Genomic DNA, 18684 nt, shown 5'->3' with positions numbered 1-18684 from the left:
CGGAAAAACTGACATCCCTGCGCTTTGAGGTCTTGAAATAATTTTTACAGCACTAGCATCCAAGCCAGAACCCAGTTCTTTCTCCTTAACATCTGTTTAAATGCGTCCTTGGTATATTGCTCATCTTCCCTTAATTAATCTTCCGTATTGTCTCGTCCGTTATGCGTAGTCTATACTGCTATATGTGACGTCACGTCCGCGTGTTCAGTTTCAGAGGGGGATCACGCCCGAAACTGAAATCAGTTTTCCTGCGAATTCCGGAGTGGAATCGAGTCATTTTTCTTCTGCTCTGTGGCAATCGGTTGTCGTTCCTCTGGAATTCGCGACGATAGCCCTGTCGCTTTTCGCACTGCTGCCTGCGGTCGTACTGTCTTCTTGGTTCGCTGAGATCAGTCAGCCGATTTGGAGCGAAAGCCGGTTCATCACTGTATTCATTTCACGATGCATCATTGACTCGATTTAGTACATCACAATGATCATTCTCATGCCACCTTCTTTCGGTGTAAAGTGCTTCACTTCGATTGACATACGTTTCGATATTTTTGCATTTTACGAGGGCTATTCTATCACGAAGAGTCAGTGTAATCATTGTAAAGTAATGTTATGAGTTCCATGTCTGCGATGGGTGCATCAAAATATTCTTCAAGGAGCCGATATGTATGGAAAAATTCATGAATGTCACTGTTACTGTGGCTACAATGTGACGACGTCAATTATTTTGGCTTGACTGCCCACTGTTGCTCGGCAGACCAAAATACTTTCAAAAGGCAGCCTGAAATTTACTCAAATTATGCTATCAGCTAGTCTAATCATCAACGTGTATTGATTTCTTTCAAATTGATCATAGACAGATTTGATTTTTATTCCTCAGAAAGCAGTTTGAGAACGCATGTCTGACTTGACACACGAAAGCAACAGATGCAACCCTTGAGTGTAGTGAACCTGTGAAACTTGTGTGTACATAAGACTAGTATCAACAATGAAATTTGGAGTTGCACTCACCGTACTCCAAGGTATCCCCTGTATTTTCTAACAAGCGTGGTGTTGCATGTGTTCTAGTTTCGCGGCCAGGATCGTGTATTATGCCTGTACGCCAGCTACAACGATAAAGAGTGATTGTTTATGTTGCGAACTATGACTTTTTACTACCGAGATCTCCATGCTGTGCTTATTGATTTTATCTTCCACCTGATAGGTCACGGTTTTATTGTGCATATGATCTACGTCTTGCTTAGATTTTAGTGCCTCATCTGAGCTTGTTTCCCTCCATCATAACTTCGTTATGAGATTCTTCCTGTTCTTCAGTGACGTGTTGAGTTCCTTTCGCGACTTATCAGATGCTTCTCGAAATTCTTGTGTATTCTTTTTGAACTGATCCTTCAGCCGATAAAATTTCCGTTTGAGTTCCTATTGAAGACCATGAGTTTTATTTTTAGTCTGCTGTCGACAGTTTGTCGTTTAAGATCATTACCTTGCTTCTTAATGTCGGTAGTTCACTGTTTAAGATCATTATTCATATCGAAAACGAAACTTATTGGCAGATTAAAAATGTGTACCATACCGAGACTCGAACTCGGGACCCGAGTTGGAACCTCTGTCCGGGACAAGGTTTTAATCTGCCAGGAAATATCATATCAGCGCACACTACGCCGCAGAGTGCAAATTTCATTCTGGATTGTTCATATTTTCGATGTACTTAAACAATGAACTTTGCCCAACCGTTAACGGTTCATGGCTAATCTGCATTGCCCTTAAGCCTAATCTCTGTTCGCTGTTGTAAACAGCACATCTGAAACTAAGCTTTCTAATCAGGGTGCTTATATTGACTGGTTATTTAAACTAATTCATTAGAATACAGTAAAAAAATCAGGCGACCTTGCAGAAGTGGCTGGTATGGGTGTCTAGGAATTTCGGATGTCGAGGAATAGCTTTCTCCCCCGACTATTGATGCACAGCTTCAACGTTTTTTTTCCTTCTGTTAGTAGCAACCAAACTCAACGTCTTCAGTTATTTGTTGCATATATTCCCATCTCTGTTTCCTCCTTATGGAGTTTTTACCCTCTACTGCTTCCTCAAGGAGCTTTGATGTCTTAATAAATGTCCGATTATCTCGTTCCTTCTACTGATCAATATTTCCCTCATGTTCCTTTCCACGCCACTGCTATGGAGAACCTCCTCTTTTCTTGCTATATCACTCCACCTAATTTTCATCAGTCTTTTATTGGATCACGTCTCAAACGCTTCGATTTTCTTCCGTAATTTTTTTTAATTGTCGTTTCTACCATTTCGGTATCACTGTCCTGTGGCGCATCAACCAAGATCATCTCAACATCACTATTTGGCAGGGAGATAAAATGTCGCTGAACTCAAACGACATGACAAATTTTTATGAGCATCTTAGTCTACCGTTAAACGTGTAGTTATTCAGTTAAATCAGACCTTTTTTTCCTCTCTACAATTTGCCAACAATCTATTTGGCGCCCCATTACAAATTCATTCATCCCCGAGTAATACGCAGTAATACCACAGATCTTAGGCATTAGTACGAGTATACACGCTCAGGTATTGAATTGCATTGTAGTAGTCAGATTAAATTGAAAACGACAACTTGAAATGCGACATACACCTGAACGCAAAGGCAGACAGACTAGAGCCAGATCTTTCACGATATTTTCCATGGGTTATGGTTTCGAAGGTAGCTGTCACTAAGTACTCATGTCATGTAGCAGATTAAAGTCTTTGTGAATTAATTGGATGTAAATATTAAATAATGTGCATACAACAAGAAAGGAGCCGGGGGCTGCAAAAGGAAAACCGGCGGATAGAGGTGCGGTCCCTGTAAGAGCGCATAGGCCCCAAGCTTACCCACGTGACGAGAGAGCTAGTAAGTGCACGCTCTGACCGGCCACTGCAGTTTGCTGAAATCACTGAAAAGTATGCTTCAAAAGAAGAGCAGGAGTGCTTGTGAGGTGTCATCGACGCTGCGTGCTTCCCCTGGAGACTGTCGTTCTGACTCGGGTTCGCGTTGACGACCACATGTCTCGTCTCCACCAATCACTCGTTACACTTCCTTCCTTGACATAACGCTGCAGATGTTCGAGAGAGTCTCGTTCTGTGAATGCTTCCTATGATGGTTGGAGACTGTGTGGCACCCACTGGGTGCAACAGTTTATGAAATTTCAATCCGTCCTTGATGATGGTGTGAATACTTCCGACGCTCAGTCCGACCTTTGTAGCAATGACTGCTACCTTAACTCCCCAGTCTCGAATAAGGCCATTCACCTGGTGAACTACGGCGCCGATAATGCGATGTGGCGTTCCAGACCGTGCATCATCGATCAACGACATCCAATGGATTTCTGCTCCGTACACTCCTATCGGTCTCAGGGGATGCACTACACCCCTTTGCTCTTCTTTTGAAGTCCCTATTTCACTTCATTCTGCCACGCGGAGTGACCGCACTGTTTGAAGCGTCATGTTCCGGACTGCGCAGCCCCTCCCGCCGGAGGTTCGAGTCCTCCCTCGGGCATGGATATGAGTGTTGTGCTTAATGTAAGTTAGTTTCAGTAGTGTGTAAATTTAAGGACCAATGAGCGCAACAGTTTGGTCTCTTAGGAATTTACACACATTTCGCTCCATTCAGCGCGACAAAGTGCAGTGGCCCGTCGACGCATGTGCTTGCTCGTTCTATCGTCTTATTGGTGTGCTCATCTGTCTCTTTAGAGGCTAGTTTTGGACCTAAATGCTTATACAGTAACCATGCCTTCTTCCGCTGCAGTGGTTTTCTTTTTACAGCATCTGGCTTGTTTGAAACTTCCTGGCAGATTAAACCTGTGTGCCGGACCGAGACTTGAACTCGGGACCTTTGCCTTTCGCGGACAAGTGATCTACCAACTGAGCTACCCAAGCACGACTCACGCCCCGTCCTCACAGCTTTACTTCTGCCAGTACCTTGTCTCCAACCTTCCAAACTTTACAGCAGCTCTCCTGCGAACCTTGCAGAACTAGCATTCCTGAAGGAAAGGATACTGCGGAGACATGGCTTATCCACAGCCTGGGGTATGTTTCCAGAATGAAATTTTCACTCTGAAGCGGAGTGTGCGCTGATATGAAACTTCCTGGCAGATTAAAACAGTGTTCTACCAACTGAGCTACCCCGTCTACCAACTGAGCTACCCCGACCTCACATGACGGGGCGTGAGTCGTGCTTGGGTAGCTCAGTTGGTAAAGCACTTGCCCGCGAAAGGCAATGGTCCCGAATTCGAGTCTCGGTCCGGCACACAGTTTTAATCTGCCAGGAAGTTTCATATTAGCGCACACTCCGCTGCAGAGTGTAAATCTCATTCTGGGAACATCCCCCAGGCTGTGGCTAAGCCATGTCTCCGTAATATCCTTTCTTTCACGAGCGCTAGTTCTGCAAGTTTCGCAGAAGAGCTTCTGTAGAGTTTGGAAGGTTGGAGACGAGATACTGGCAGAAGTAAAGCTGTGAGTAGGGGGCGTGAGTCGTGCTTGGGTAGCACAGTTGGTAGAGCACTTGCCCGCGAAAGGCAAAGGTCCCGACTCCGAATCTCGGTCCAGCACACATTTTTAATCTGCCAGGAAGTTTCATATCAGCGCACACTCCGCCGCAGAGTGAAAATCTCATTCAGGATCTGGCTTGTTTCTTTTCGAATATCCCTTACATACACTGCCATAGTGACTAATTTGTTTCCGCATTGTTCCATTTATGATGTTCACTGCTTTTTCGGGCAGTGGTACGAGTACAATGTTATTTTCTGTGCCCGACTACCAGGTACGGGGTTGGAACTGGTGCCGGTGGCCGAGGTCATCCACGGCTGCGTTCTCGTCTTGTTCGGTGCAGCACTAGTACTCGGCAGCATTATGGTGAGTTCATGTCGCTAAAAAACGTATTTCAAATTAGGTACTGCAGAAAGATACTTTGCAGATTTTTCATCGAGCAACCATTATGTTAAGTCTGTCACACTTAGTTGCAGTAAGTTGTCAGATATAGCGTGCGCTTTGCCCGCTTGCAATAGTGACCGAAACGTCGGTAGTTTTACATATTGACAATGCGGTCAAAAACCCAGAAAACTTTTACTGACTGTGACAATGGCCGCAGAAGCCTACGTTTATATAGAGCAATATTGTTGCAAGTTATCGAATTTTACAACTGTAGTCAACAATAAACATGGGTGACCATCCGGTCTGCAGAGCGCTGTTGGCAAACGGGGTGCAGTCAGGCAAACTGAGGAGCTCCTTGAGAAATAGCGGCTCTGGTCTCGGTCTCGGAAACTGACATACGACCGGGAGAGCGGTGTGCTGACCACATGCCCCTCCATCTCTGCATCCAGTGACGCCTGTGGGCTGAGGATGACACGGCGGCCGGGCGGTACCTTTGGGTCTTCGTGGCCTGTTCGGGAGGACTTAATATTTTTTTTTTATTTTTTAGTCAACAATGAACGCAGATCGAATGTACTGCAGTCCGAGTGCAGTGAACGAATTTGCCATGCATTTGCAGTCGAATATTCGAGCAGGAACTGTACTCTGAGCTGCACGGTACGGGTGTTTCCACAAGAGCATGCGAAAATTTAACAGGGCATAGAGGGTGCTCCACTGAACAGTTTGAGGTAGGGAACTTGGGCTCGGGGAAACCAGCTTAAGGAGATAACAGGTTCAAATGGTTCAAATGGCTCTAAGCACTATGGGACTCAACATCTTAGGTCATAAGTCCCCTATAACTTAGAACTACTTAAACCTAACTAACCTAAGGACATCACACACACCCATGCCCGAGGCAGGATTCGAATCTGCGACCGTAGCAGTCCCGCGGTTCCGGACTGCAGTGCTAGGAGAGAACAGGAATAAAATCACATTACTGTGTACTTTTTTTATTTACATTAGTTACCTGAAAATATCACCATTGACACAACGAGCGTACCATTTGTACTGTATCTTACAAAATGTGCTGAAACTCACAGTCATCGACCTCAGGGCAAACATGACATCGTCGAACAAGATTCTGACGCATGCTCATGAATATCTCTTGTGTGTTTCGAATCACATCACTGGCAGTGCCAAGTCTGGCAACTAATTCCATCTCCTTATCAATTTAGATATTCCCATAGGAAATAATCAAGGGAATCAGGTTGTGTGACCTCGCAGCCATGGAATAGGACCTCCCCTTCCAATCCAGCGACCAGGAAATGCTGAACGGTACTCCTCCATCGTAATGTACTGTACGTTTCTGAACAGCACTGAGTAGTAAATCGGTACGTCGTTGATTCATAGCACGTTTTGTCATGGATCAATGTAAATACGATACAACAGAGCCCCCTTATGGACAAGTAAAGTAAATAAAACCTGCGTCATGACTTCCTGGTAATCAGATTCGTTCTGCTTGTTCCCTTGCAGGAAATAAAGAATGTACACGTAAATAAAGAGCACCGTATGTGCAAAATTGGACGCATGTTAGTACTGTTATTACCTACCTCACGCAGCTTTATCCCCAGATCTCTAAAATCATTTCTTTAGTAAGTTTAAAATTTTGAACTGAAGCTATTGTGCCGTCAAACGCCTTTTCCGGTCTAATATAAAATCTACGTGCAAACAGTTTTCTTTCTGACGTAGCTTTGATTCCAATAGCACTTAAATGTGTTAACATACTTGAAAGGAAGTGTTTAATCTTATTGCAGTTTTTGTGGGTGATTTTCCTTTATATGTGTGTTTAGGAAAATTTTATGTACAATTATGTGATATTTTATAGAATGTGAAACACGTGTGTCGTGTAAGATCCGTCACTAAGCAAGTTGCTTTCATCCAATCTGGAAAGAATAAGTACATTTTCCATTGATGAAATGCGGAGACTGCGAGACAGCTTTAAATTTGACAGATATACTACGGACTCTTTAACGCGACAGTCGACCACAAACGTAAAGAAAAGACCAGACACGAGAGTGCAGGGGAGGAAGTTCCACCTCCCTGTAGGAGGGCGGACATTCTACACCTGTGCTTGGTGCTTATTAGTATCTTTACTCACTTCAAAATAAGAAAAGATTAGCAACTCCAACACAAAGCATCTGGTGATGGCTACTGCACAATCGCTTGTTAAGGTTGACAGTGTTGTAAACGAGACAGAATATGCCAGATATTTGCTGGTATCTTGCGTAGCCACAATTCAAAAAACCCCCACCTAAAGCAGCTACGTTAGAAAGTGTCCACACTATATGCATTTACTAGAGTGAGAACTCGTCACACTGCAGTATCTCAAAGCCGATACGCGTATTTACTTCCCTTTTTGAGTGGCTTTTTGGGTGTAATATTCAGTGATTTATGATAACCATCCTATTTTTATTTATACCAAGATTACGTACAAGAGACGCTCATTTCAGATTTCCTCTCGCTTTTAACGTTCATTGTTAGATTTTAATTTAAAGGATAATTTTTAATGCTAAATTTTTGTACGAACTTGGTTATTTCTGGTAGAAATAATGTTAGGGTCGACCCTGTTTTGTTACAAATAACAACTGACCACAGAACATTCGTAAAGCCGGCCGGTGTGGCCGAGCGGTTCTAGGCGTTACAGTTTGGAACCGCGCGACCGCTACGGTCGCAGGTTCGAATCCTGCCTCGGGCATGGTTGTGTGTGATGTCCTTAGGTTAGTTACGTTTACGTAGTGCTAAGTTCTAGAGGACTGATGACCTCAGAAGTTAAGTCCCATAGTGCTCAGAGCCATTTGAACATTCGTGAAATTAAAATTAAAATCTAGTGACAGTGTGCTGATTCGAATATTCTGGTTGACTTGTGAGACGAAGAAGAATGTATCTTTCATGACGTACCGAAATCTATGTTTAAATAATTTTTTTTATGATTACAGTATCGCTGACCTACTTACAGAAACGCTGATCCCCTTGGATGAAGCAGACGCTTCCTCGATAATGACAAATATCAGCAAAGAATTCACCCATAATGACATCACAATGAGACATAATCTGTGCTATGTCTTCCTTGCACGCTGTGTGGTTCTTTAGTGGATACAGAAGCGAGGGACAGAGGCTGTTCGTGAACAGAGAATTAAGATAATAATTTATTCTACATCTAATATAAAATAGCAAAGATGACGAACAACATTTTTCTAGCGTCTGTCGCTAACAGTAGATCTGAATGTAGAAATGCTGAGAGATATAAAGTCAACTGACTGGTTTGATGCGCCCCGCCACGAATACACATATGTCATCGGACATTAAGCGAGTCGCATTGACGGGGTCTGTGTCTCCCAGGGACTTACAGCAATGACATTTGATGCTGACGTGTGGCGGACGACATTTTTTTTCTTTGAATCATCAGTTTTCTGACTGGTTTGATGTGGCCCGCAACGAATTCCTCTCATGTGCCAACCTCTTCATCTCACAGTAACACTTGCAACCTACATCCTCAATTATTTGCTTGACGTATTCCAATCTCTGTCTTCCTCTACAGTTTTTGCCCTCTACAGCTCCCTCTAGTACCATGGAAGTCATTCCCTCACGTCTTAGCAGATGCCCTATCATCCTGTCCCTTCTCCTTATCAGTGTTTTCCACATATTCCTTTCCTCTCCGATTCTGCGTAGAACCTCCTCATTCCTTACCTTATCAGTCCACCTAATTTTCAACATTCGTCTATAGCACCACATCTCAAATGCTTCGATTCTCTTCCGTTCCGGTTTTCCCACAGTCCATGTTTCACTACCATACAATTCTGTACTCCAGACGTACATCCTCAGAAATTTCTTTCTCAAATTAAGGCCGGTAGTTGATATTAGTAGACTTCTCTTGGCCAGAATTGCCTTTTTTGCCATAGCGAGTCTGCTTTTGATGTCCTCCTTGCTCCGTCCGTCATTGCTTATTTTACTGCCTAGGTAGCAGAATTCCTTAACTTCATTGACTTCATGACCATCAATCCTGATGTTAAGTTTCTCGCTGTTCTCATTTCTACTACTTCTCATTACCTCATTACCTTCGTCTTTCTCCGATTTACTCTCAAACCATACTGTGTACTCATTAGACTGTTCATTCCGTTCAGCAGATCATTTAATTCTTCTTCACTTTCACTCAGGATAGCAATGTCATCAGCGAATCGTATCATTGATATCCTTTCACCTTGTATTTTAATTCCACTCCTGAACCTTTCTTTTATTTCCATCATTGCTTCCTCGATGTACAGATTCAAGAGTAGGGGCGAAAGGCTACAGCCTTGTCTTACACCCTTCTTAATACGAGCACTTCGTTCTTGATCGTCCACTCTTATTATTCCCTCTTGGTTGTTGTACATATTGTATATGACCCGTCTCTCCCTATAGCTTACCTCTACTTTTTTCAGAATCTCGAACAGCTTGCACCATTTTATATTGTCGAACGCTTTTTCCAGGTCGACAAATCCTATGAAAGTGTCTTGATTTTTCTTTAGCCTTGCTTCCATTATTAGCCGCAACGTCAGAATTGCCTCTCTCGTCCCTTTTCCTACTCGAGACCTATCCACTATGGAAGTCTGTAAATGTCGTTCAATTGGCAAATACACCATATAGGATCAGCGCACGATTGTTCGAACTAATATACACCCACCGCTGGAGCTCCTAAGAGGGCATGCTTGCATCTCATTGGCAATGGCGTAATCGTTGGTGGCAGCGCCCTTGTGCTGGGGTGGTGGCTGTAGAGATCGCGCCGGTGCAACTGGCGGGGCGCGTATATGAAAGAGGGGCCGACTGGACAGCGGACGAAACTGCAATCTGAAGGTAATGTAGAGCTTCAAGTATGCACGACGGTAAGGCGGTGTATTTGCGGTGAATCGGCAGGAGGTGTCGCACGTGGTGTGGGGGTGGCTGCTGGCACGCACCCTCCTGTCGCTGCTCACCCTCTTCCTGGTGCCCGTCAGCGTCGGCTTCCGGGTCGCTGCCAAAGACACCAGCGCACCCATCCTGCTCGCCGCCGGCGTCGTCGAAATAGGTAATCCATAGTTAGCTAGTTACTCTGTTAGTTTCATGTACCATGGACCATTTTGCACAATAAATCGTAATGATGAGCAAAGAGCCATTGTAAATTCAGTTCACAAATTAATTTGTAAATGTGATCACATGCTGAACTTTTATAAACTGCTTTTTTATTGTAATTTTTTATTTAAAAAACATGCAGATGTAATGTTACGAAGAATTCACTGGTAAAACTGATTATTGAAATACAACAGGTTTTGCCGTGTATCATCTACTGCAACAGTTCTTCTTTTGGTGATGATATACCTTCCATATTCATCGATATGATGGTCAACTGTGGTCCTGAAAAGGACCAAGATGATGTTTCTGGTGTGAAAGGATCAGCCGCCAGAGAAACCTGACGCCCAGGGTACGCCCGATTGCACGGACAACGCAGTCGCTGGAGAGCGCAGAAAAATGGTCTACCTCAGGGAAGCGTCTTGGCTCCACTTCTCTTCAACATTTATACCAACGACCAGCCACTGACCCCAGGCACAAGGAGATTCTTATATGCAGATGACCTAGCCCTTGCTACGCAGAGCTCAGGCTTTGAAAGAGTGGAAAGAAACCTGACAACACTGTCAAGCTACTACAATTGGAACCAATTCAGACCAAACCCTTCGAAGACACAAGTGTGTGCCTTTCATTTAAGGAACAGGGAAGGTAATCGTAAGCTACATATTGCATGGTCAGGCATCCTACTCCAGCATCATCACGCACCTAAATACTTGGGAGTCACTCTCGATAGAACTCTGACATTCAAAACTCACTACAAGAACAACCTAATTCGCAAACTAGCGGGGACACAGTGGGAATCACATCCACAAACTATTCGCTGTTCTGCAATAGCACTGTGCTTTTCTACTTCTGAATATGCTTCTCCAGTCTGGTGCCGACCGCTGTGGCCACGCGGTTCTAGGCGCTGCAGTCCGGAACCGCGCGACTGCTGCGGTTGCAGGTTCGAATCCTGCCTCTGGCATGGATGTGTGTGATGTCCTTAGGTTAGTTAGGTTTAAGCAGTTCTAAGTTCTAGGGGACTGATGACCTCAGATGTTAAGTCCCATAGTGCTCAGAGCCATTTGAACCAATCCAGTCTGGTACAGGTCATCTCATGCCAGACAAGTAGACATTGCTCTCAACGAAACCTGCAGGTTGATCACAGGTTGCTTAAGACCTACCCCAACTGATAAGCTCTACTGCCTGGCTGGAATAGCGCCACCATGGGTACGCAGAACAGTGGCTGCCAACAAGGAGAGACTGGATTGCAAAGTACTGGGCACATGTTATATAAATACAATTTATATATATATATATATATATATATATATATATATGTGTGTGTGTGTGTGTGTGTGTGTGTGTGTGTGTGTGTGTGTGTGTGTGTGTGTATGGCTACTGTAAAACTGTATGTCTCTGACTCGAAAATAAAACCAATTGCAACCTGCATGGTAAAGAGCAAAGTATGGCGTCACCACATTTTGAGGAAATTAACATTAATAAGGGGAAGTCTAAAATACACACACGAATTACAAGGTCACAGGCATACCTATCGCTCCTAATCAAAACTTCCTATTCAGTGAATATTGCCAATACTATGGCGAGGGAAAGTAGCGAAGACATGCTCCATTCATTTAGGACGATTGCTGACAGTTGAAACTTGCGGTTGCAGAGCCATTAACAATTTTAAAGGGGCCGGATAGCCGATAAAAAATAATAATAGCATTCTTTTAAAGGTAGCGACCCGGTGGTCCTAGTCATGAGTAAATGACGTCACTCTGTCCACATAGGTAGCTTCCGTTCCGCTACGCGGTTCGATCGCGCCGCTTTTGCTTTGCCCAACACCGCGTCGCCCTGCCGTCACACAGGTAAGACACTCCCACTTGATACGCTACACACAATAATTTGCGTTGCGCCGTGACTAATCATGTTAACACTGACTTTTCTTTGTCGCCAACCTGGCTGTTTTAAAAATTTTAACGTCCTCTCACTATAAAATATTTTTGGTTTTTTTTTTTCTTTTTAGGTGCAGGGAAATTTTAGAGCATGGCTCTGTTACCGTGAGTTTCACCTACCAGCAATTTGTCCTTAATAACTGGAGTACATCTTCGTTAACTTTCGTTCGCCGTAGTATTGACAATACTCAATGAATAGTTAATTTTGACTAGGAGCGATGGGCATGCCTATGACCTTTTAACGTTATGAGTATATTTTCGACATTCCTTTACTAATTTGAATATCCACAAAATGTGGAACACCGTACGTTGCTCTTTACCAATAGGTTGTACCTGACGATGCGGCTTTAGGCTACGAAACAGCTTGTGTTTCAATAATCAACAGTTTTACCAGCGTTCAGTGGAATTCTTCCTAACAGCATGGCTTTCAGCAGCTGCGGATACCCGGGATATAAAATAGCTTACAGGTGTGAATTAATAATTCCTACCCCGTCACCTTTTATGCATTACAATAGTAGAAATTCTCCTACAATATAGCAGTTGCCATGGAGAAAATATTTCAGTTTGTTTTCAAATTTCACTTTGCTATCTGTCAGACATTTCATATCCCCAGGTACGTGATAAAAAATTTTAGTTGCATCATTGTGAACTCCTTGTGCAAAAGACAGCCTTAGTGTGGAGTAACGAATGTCATTTTGCATTCTGCTATTATAATTATGTACGTCATTGTTCGTATTGAACACCAGTGGATTATTTACAGCAAACTTCATGAGCGACTAAATATACTGTGAAGCAAGCTTTCCTTCAAAAGATGAGCTATCCCAGAACATTATTCCATGTGACATTTTTGAATGAACGTATGAAAAATACGTAACCATACTGATTTGTCTCTTCCAAAGATTTTCAGTGATTCTAACTGCAAATGCGGCTGAACTAAGTTTTTTTAGCAGTTCACCAAGCGCTTTTTCCAGTTTAAATTCTTATGAATATGGACACCTAAACTTTTTGAAGTTTCCACCCTATTTACTATTTCTTCATCATTTTTACGTTTATGATTGGTGTAGTACACCTAGATGTGCAGAACTGAATATGTATCTTTTTAAAGTTGAGAGTGATATCATAATGCAAAAATATTCAGAAAAGTAGCATAAGATCGCAGGGTGAGCACAACGTTGCCGAAAGGGTTTCTCTCCTTCCATCTTCGCCTGAAGATAGAAAGAGAGAGCAGCCTTTCCGAAACGCCGCGTTCACTCTGCGATCTTATGCGACAGGAAAAATGTGAAGATTTTATTGAAACGACAAGCCGCAAAACGTTCGTGGATATATTAATAATTAGAAGAATCAGTAGCGACCCTGAAGAATAGAACACCAAGGAAAAAGAGGTCAGATTAAAAACGGCGTAAGACATATTTACTTTCTTCACAGCAGTTAAAGCTGTAGACCAAAGAAGCAGCGATGGAAATAAAAAAATGATTCAGCAGTAAGGTCATAATTCGGGGTGAAAAGATATCAGTCAGAAGATTCGCTGATAACATTCCTATCAACAATGAATGTAAGGAATAACTCCAGGATCTGGTGAATGCAATGAGTAGTCTAATGAGCGTACCTGTGGATTGAGGGTAAGTCAAAGAGGAGCAAAGACAATAAAAACTAGCAGAAACGAGCTTATCAATAACCTCACATTCAAAAGTGGGCATCATGGGTTATAAGAAGGCATTCTGCTGCCTTGGAAACAAAATTAACCATGATGGGCGAATCAAGGGGGTTATATGAAATGGACTCTCACAGGCGAAGAGGGCATTACTTGCCAAAATAAGTGTACTGATATCAAACGTAGGCCTCAGTTAGAGGAATGTACGTTTTTATAACAGTGACTCAAGGAAAACCAGAAAAGATAATCGAACCGTTTGAGACGTGTTGCTGTAGGAGGACATTGACAATACAGATTGGTATTATAATACATGAGGTTTCTTTCAGGATCGGCAAGGAAAGGAATTATGGGAATCATCGACAAGAGGAAGGGACAGGATGACAGGACATGTATTAAGAAATAACTGGATAACTGCCAGGTACTAGACAGAGCTGTAGAGGGTAGAAACTGTAGTGTAAGACAGATAGTGGGATACTGCACGTCCAACAAATAATTCCGAACGGTACGTGTACTCTGAGATGGAGTGGTTGGCACAAGAGATGTGCCGCATCCGCATCAAATTAGAGAGGACTGAGACAATACAATGAAAGTTAAACAAAGGGAAGGGATGAGTACGTGCGAAATCTACAGCGCTCCCGGACCCTTCTGTATCGTACGCAGCACGGACACAGCGGGCCTCCCGCTTTTTGCCTACGTAACAGTCATGCAAATGTTACGCATCACCGTTACGTCATACACATCGATTTTGCTTCCAAGTGCTTGATACATCAGTTGAGATTAGTTTTCTTGCAATTATTTCTGCATAGGTTCTGCTGCTGAGCGGTAATCTTTACGATCATCGAATTTCATGGCATAGACGTTTGGAGACAATACAAAAGCGTCTTTGCTCACCACCAGACAACTCTATCTTACGGTACGAAGGTTAAACGAAAGTACTTACCCACCACCATACAGTAAACACCACCAGTCACACTAGGGATATATAAAAACAAATCTCACGGATTTGGCGATAACTGGCAGACGATGGAAATATTCCAGTATTTACACAAAAACTTCCGGCATTTACGCTTTAAATTGTGCAATATGCAGACTAATAAAGCATATTCATCCGTATACAGACTTGTTAACCGAGAGAGGTAGCGCACTGGTTAGCACAATGGACTCTCATTCGGGAGGACGACGGTTCAATCCCGCGATCGGCCATCCTGATTTAGGTTTTCCGTGATTTCCCGAAATCTCTTCAAGCAAATACCAGGATGGTTCCTTCAAAGGACACGACCGACTTCCTTCCCTAATCGGATGAGACCGATGACATGGCAGTTTGGTCTCTTTCCCCCAAATAAACCAACCCAAGAGACTTATGGTACATTTTATGTTTCTTGTATGAGAAGGGACCAAGTGGAAACAATACTATGAGCAGCAATCTTGTTCACGGCTGCGATCTTACATCGATTCTTACCAAACTACAAGATATTCAGTATCTACAATCGTAAACATTTCAGAATAGGTAGTTCATACATCTCCATCGATTCAATCAATCGAGTAATAGCACCACAAACTCGGTATCCTTTTTGCTGTAATCTCAGCTTATAATGCACATGCAGTAAAGATACTGTTATTTAATACGACAGAGTAGTTTTTGGAATAATTGCTGCACTCGAACAAAATAGTTTAAGAATATGTATGGGGCTAAAGCCCGCCTCGTTGCAAGATATATCTCTTTCCCAATCGTTTATAATAGAAGATATGTTTAACCACTCTGTTTTCCCGCATTCTATTGTCACGTTGTTTCCATTTTATACTTCTTTGCCTTACTTTACTATATCTCTGACATCGATCTTTTGCAGAACTTTAGAACATGTTTTTTGCTCGCGTATCATGTCATTTCTGAAAACACAGAATCTACTCTGTAGTAATCAACATGGATTCCGGAAACAACGATCGTGTGACACCCAACTCGCCTTATTTGTTCATGAGACCCAGAAAATATTAGATACAGTTTCCCAGGTAGACGCCATTTTCCTTAACTTCCGAAAGGCGTTCGATACAGTTCCACACCGTCGCCTGATAAACAAAGTAAGAGCCTACGGAATATCAGACCAGCTGTGTGGCTGGATTGAAGAGATTTTTAGCAAACAGAACACAGCTTGTTGTTCTCAATGGATAGACGTCTACAGACGTGAAAGTAACCTCTGGCGTGCCACAGGGGAGTGTTATGGGACCATTGCTTTTCACAATATATATAAATGACCTAGTAGATAGTGTCGGAAGTTCCATCCGGCTTTTCGCGAATGATGCTGTAGTATACAGAGAAGTTGCAGCATTAGAAAATTGCAGCGAAATGCAGAAAGATCTGCAGCGGATAGGCACTTGGTGCAGGGAGTGGCAACTGACCCTTAACATAGACAAATGTAATGTATTGCGAATACATAGAAAAAAAGGATCCTTTATTGTACGCTTATATGACAGCAGAACAAACACTGGCAGCAGTTACTTCTGTAAAATATCTGGGAGTATGCGTACGGAACGATTTGAAGTGGAATGATCATATAAAAAGTATTGGTAAGGTGAGTGCCAGGTTGAGATTCATTGGGAGAGTCCTTAGAAAAAGTAGTCCATCAACAAAGGAGGTGGCTTACAAAACACTCGTTCGACCTATACTTGAGTATTGCTCATCAGTGTATGATCCGTACCGGGTCGGGTTGACGGAAGAGATAGAGAAGATCCAAAGAAGAGCGGCGCGTTTCGTCACATGGTAATTGGGTAAGTGTGATAGAATTACGGAGATGTTTAGCAAACTCAAGTGGCAGACTCTGCAAGAAAGGCGCGCTGTATCGCGGTGTAGCTTGCTGTCCAGGTTTCGAAGGGTGTGTTTCTGGATGAGGTATCGAGTATATTGCTTCCCCCTACTTATACCTTCCAAGGAGATCACGAATGTGAAATTAGAGAGATTCGATCGCGCACGGAGGCTTTCCGGCAGTCGTTCTTCCCGCGAGCCACACGCGACTGGAATAGCAAAGGGAGGTAATGACAGTGGCACGTAAAGTGCCCTCCGCCACACACCGTTGGGTGGCTTGTGGAGTACAAATGTAGATGTAGATGTAGATACTTTTTGTCATTCACATAGCGTATATTAAGAAGAAGGAGGTGAAGCGCCGCGTTCTGGCCTTATATGGGTCAATCGGGACAGCCGACCGCCGTGTTATCCTGTGCCAATGGTGTGCGGTACGAAAGAGCATGCGGTAGCACAGCGGTCTCCTGTCGTCGTCGGGTTTTTTGACCACGGAACCGCTGCTAATCCGCCTAGCGGCTTCTCAGTCCACCTCACGAGTCTGAGTATACTCCGTAGCAGTCCTACTACTAAGTAAAATCCCTGGCACTACCTGTAATCGAATCCGAGTCCTCCGCGTGGCAGTCAGGGACGCTGGCCGCTCAGTGGAAGAATTATATAAACTACATGTTCTGTGTTATTATCGTGTATTTGATCTCTGAGTGTGTAGTTCGTTACTTACCCAAAATATTGCTTTCACTTGACTGTATTCTTTTTACGTCATTTCTAGTCATTGTTCAGTATTCACTTCCGTAGGTAATTATAGCGGAATCAATTACTTTACAAAATTGAGCCTCAAATGGTAAAGCGCTTTTCTTGGTGGCCAAAATAATTTTTTATTTATCATCTTATGACACGTTTCTGAAAAACCCGACCGTCAATCTCTGGCCTGGAACATGGGTTATACGTCAAGATATTAAAAGGAGTAAGTTTCAATAACGTAGTAACAGCAGAGAACACGCCTATTAAAATCAGTACAGAGTATCTTGTCACTTACTACTCCATAACATCATCAGTGGCGTCTGCCAGGCAGTTGGACATAGTACAATAAAAACTATTTCACCATTGTCATTGGTGAAGTGATGCATATGACACCAGGCATAACTTCTACAAGATAATTTTTTTTTTAGAAACTATATATATTATTTGGAATTTATATGTAAAAATTGTTAATAATTGGATAAATTTTGTACCAACATGGTCGTAGCTGTTAATTATATATAGGTCCCTACACTGATGCAACGATATGTTATGCACACAGGTTTGGACGTCTACTTTCTGCTGGTGGTGTACAGCTTCTATCATCTAATAGCAGGCAAGGACGCAGAGCTTGCGGACTTCTGACGACCGACATCTTGCGGCTTAAAATTGGAGACTAACTGACATGCTTAACAGCTGTGCCTCAAGAATCAAAAGATTATATGATGTATGTCTATATCTTCTTGTATTGTCACTGAGAACTTCCCTAAAGAAAACAAAAAACGCTCAACACAAATATTATGTTATATTTTTCTGTACCTTCTCTTTCCATTCTCTTGATAACAATTTGATGAATGCGAAACACGCAATTTAATTTTATGGTTTACCAAGCGGCGGTAGATATTTTCTTTGTACGAACTTTACCTATGGGCACTGTCCACATAGCCTAACGTTAATATGTACGATCTGAATGTGATGAATCATATTACAGAGTCATATTTTAAAGTAAAATATTGAGATATTCTCGTTTCTCAAAGATTTTTTGCTTTTGCGTGATAGTAACTTTATCTGTTGAACAATAATCAGAGTCGCGCTTTGGTCAGGGCGTGTGTCGAGAATATCGTAGTAAGACCGGCGATAAAGCCGCTCGTTTAGAGCACAGAATGTCTCTCGTAACAGTTGGTGTTGAATTTAGTTAAAAAATTTTATACATCTGATAGTGTTTGAGGGCCAACGATTTATGAACTTTTCTATGACAGATGGTCCGATAAGTATTCATTTGAGAAGTTCTAGAATCACTGAGTGATTCATTCTGCTGAATTTAAAGTTATAGGTGACTAACATATTGCTTCCACCAAAAGACTTTACGCCAATATGGATATTGAGACTTTAAATTTATGGACAAAATATTATGCGTGCATGTGATCGAGCTTGACACAGCGCGTTGTAAGTGTTAACGAGACTTGTCCACGTGCGTTGAAAGTGGGATAACGTGGCCATATAATTTCGTGTCTGCGTGGCAACAATCAGTTGTTGCTGTTGCTCGAATG

General features: G+C 42.7%; 1 protein-coding gene across 1 annotated transcript in view; it reads left to right on the top strand.

Annotated features, from left to right (window-relative positions):
• LOC126172807 (uncharacterized) overlaps positions 1–17821 on the top strand; it is a 51369-nt gene extending 33548 nt beyond the window's left edge. Inside the window, exons 5-7 of the mRNA XM_049920909.1 lie at positions 4793–4884; positions 9829–9979; positions 17697–17821. Of these exons, the coding sequence (XP_049776866.1) occupies positions 4793–4884; positions 9829–9979; positions 17697–17779 (326 nt within the window). The 3' untranslated portion in view covers positions 17780–17821. The remainder of the gene's footprint in view (positions 1–4792; positions 4885–9828; positions 9980–17696) is intronic.
• Positions 17822–18684: the final 863 nt, after the last annotated feature.

This window comes from Schistocerca cancellata, chromosome 1, assembly GCF_023864275.1.
Source record: "Schistocerca cancellata isolate TAMUIC-IGC-003103 chromosome 1, iqSchCanc2.1, whole genome shotgun sequence".
NCBI classification, from domain to species: Eukaryota; Metazoa; Arthropoda; class Insecta; order Orthoptera; family Acrididae; genus Schistocerca; species Schistocerca cancellata.
This window is presented reverse-complemented; position numbering and strand designations above follow the sequence as displayed.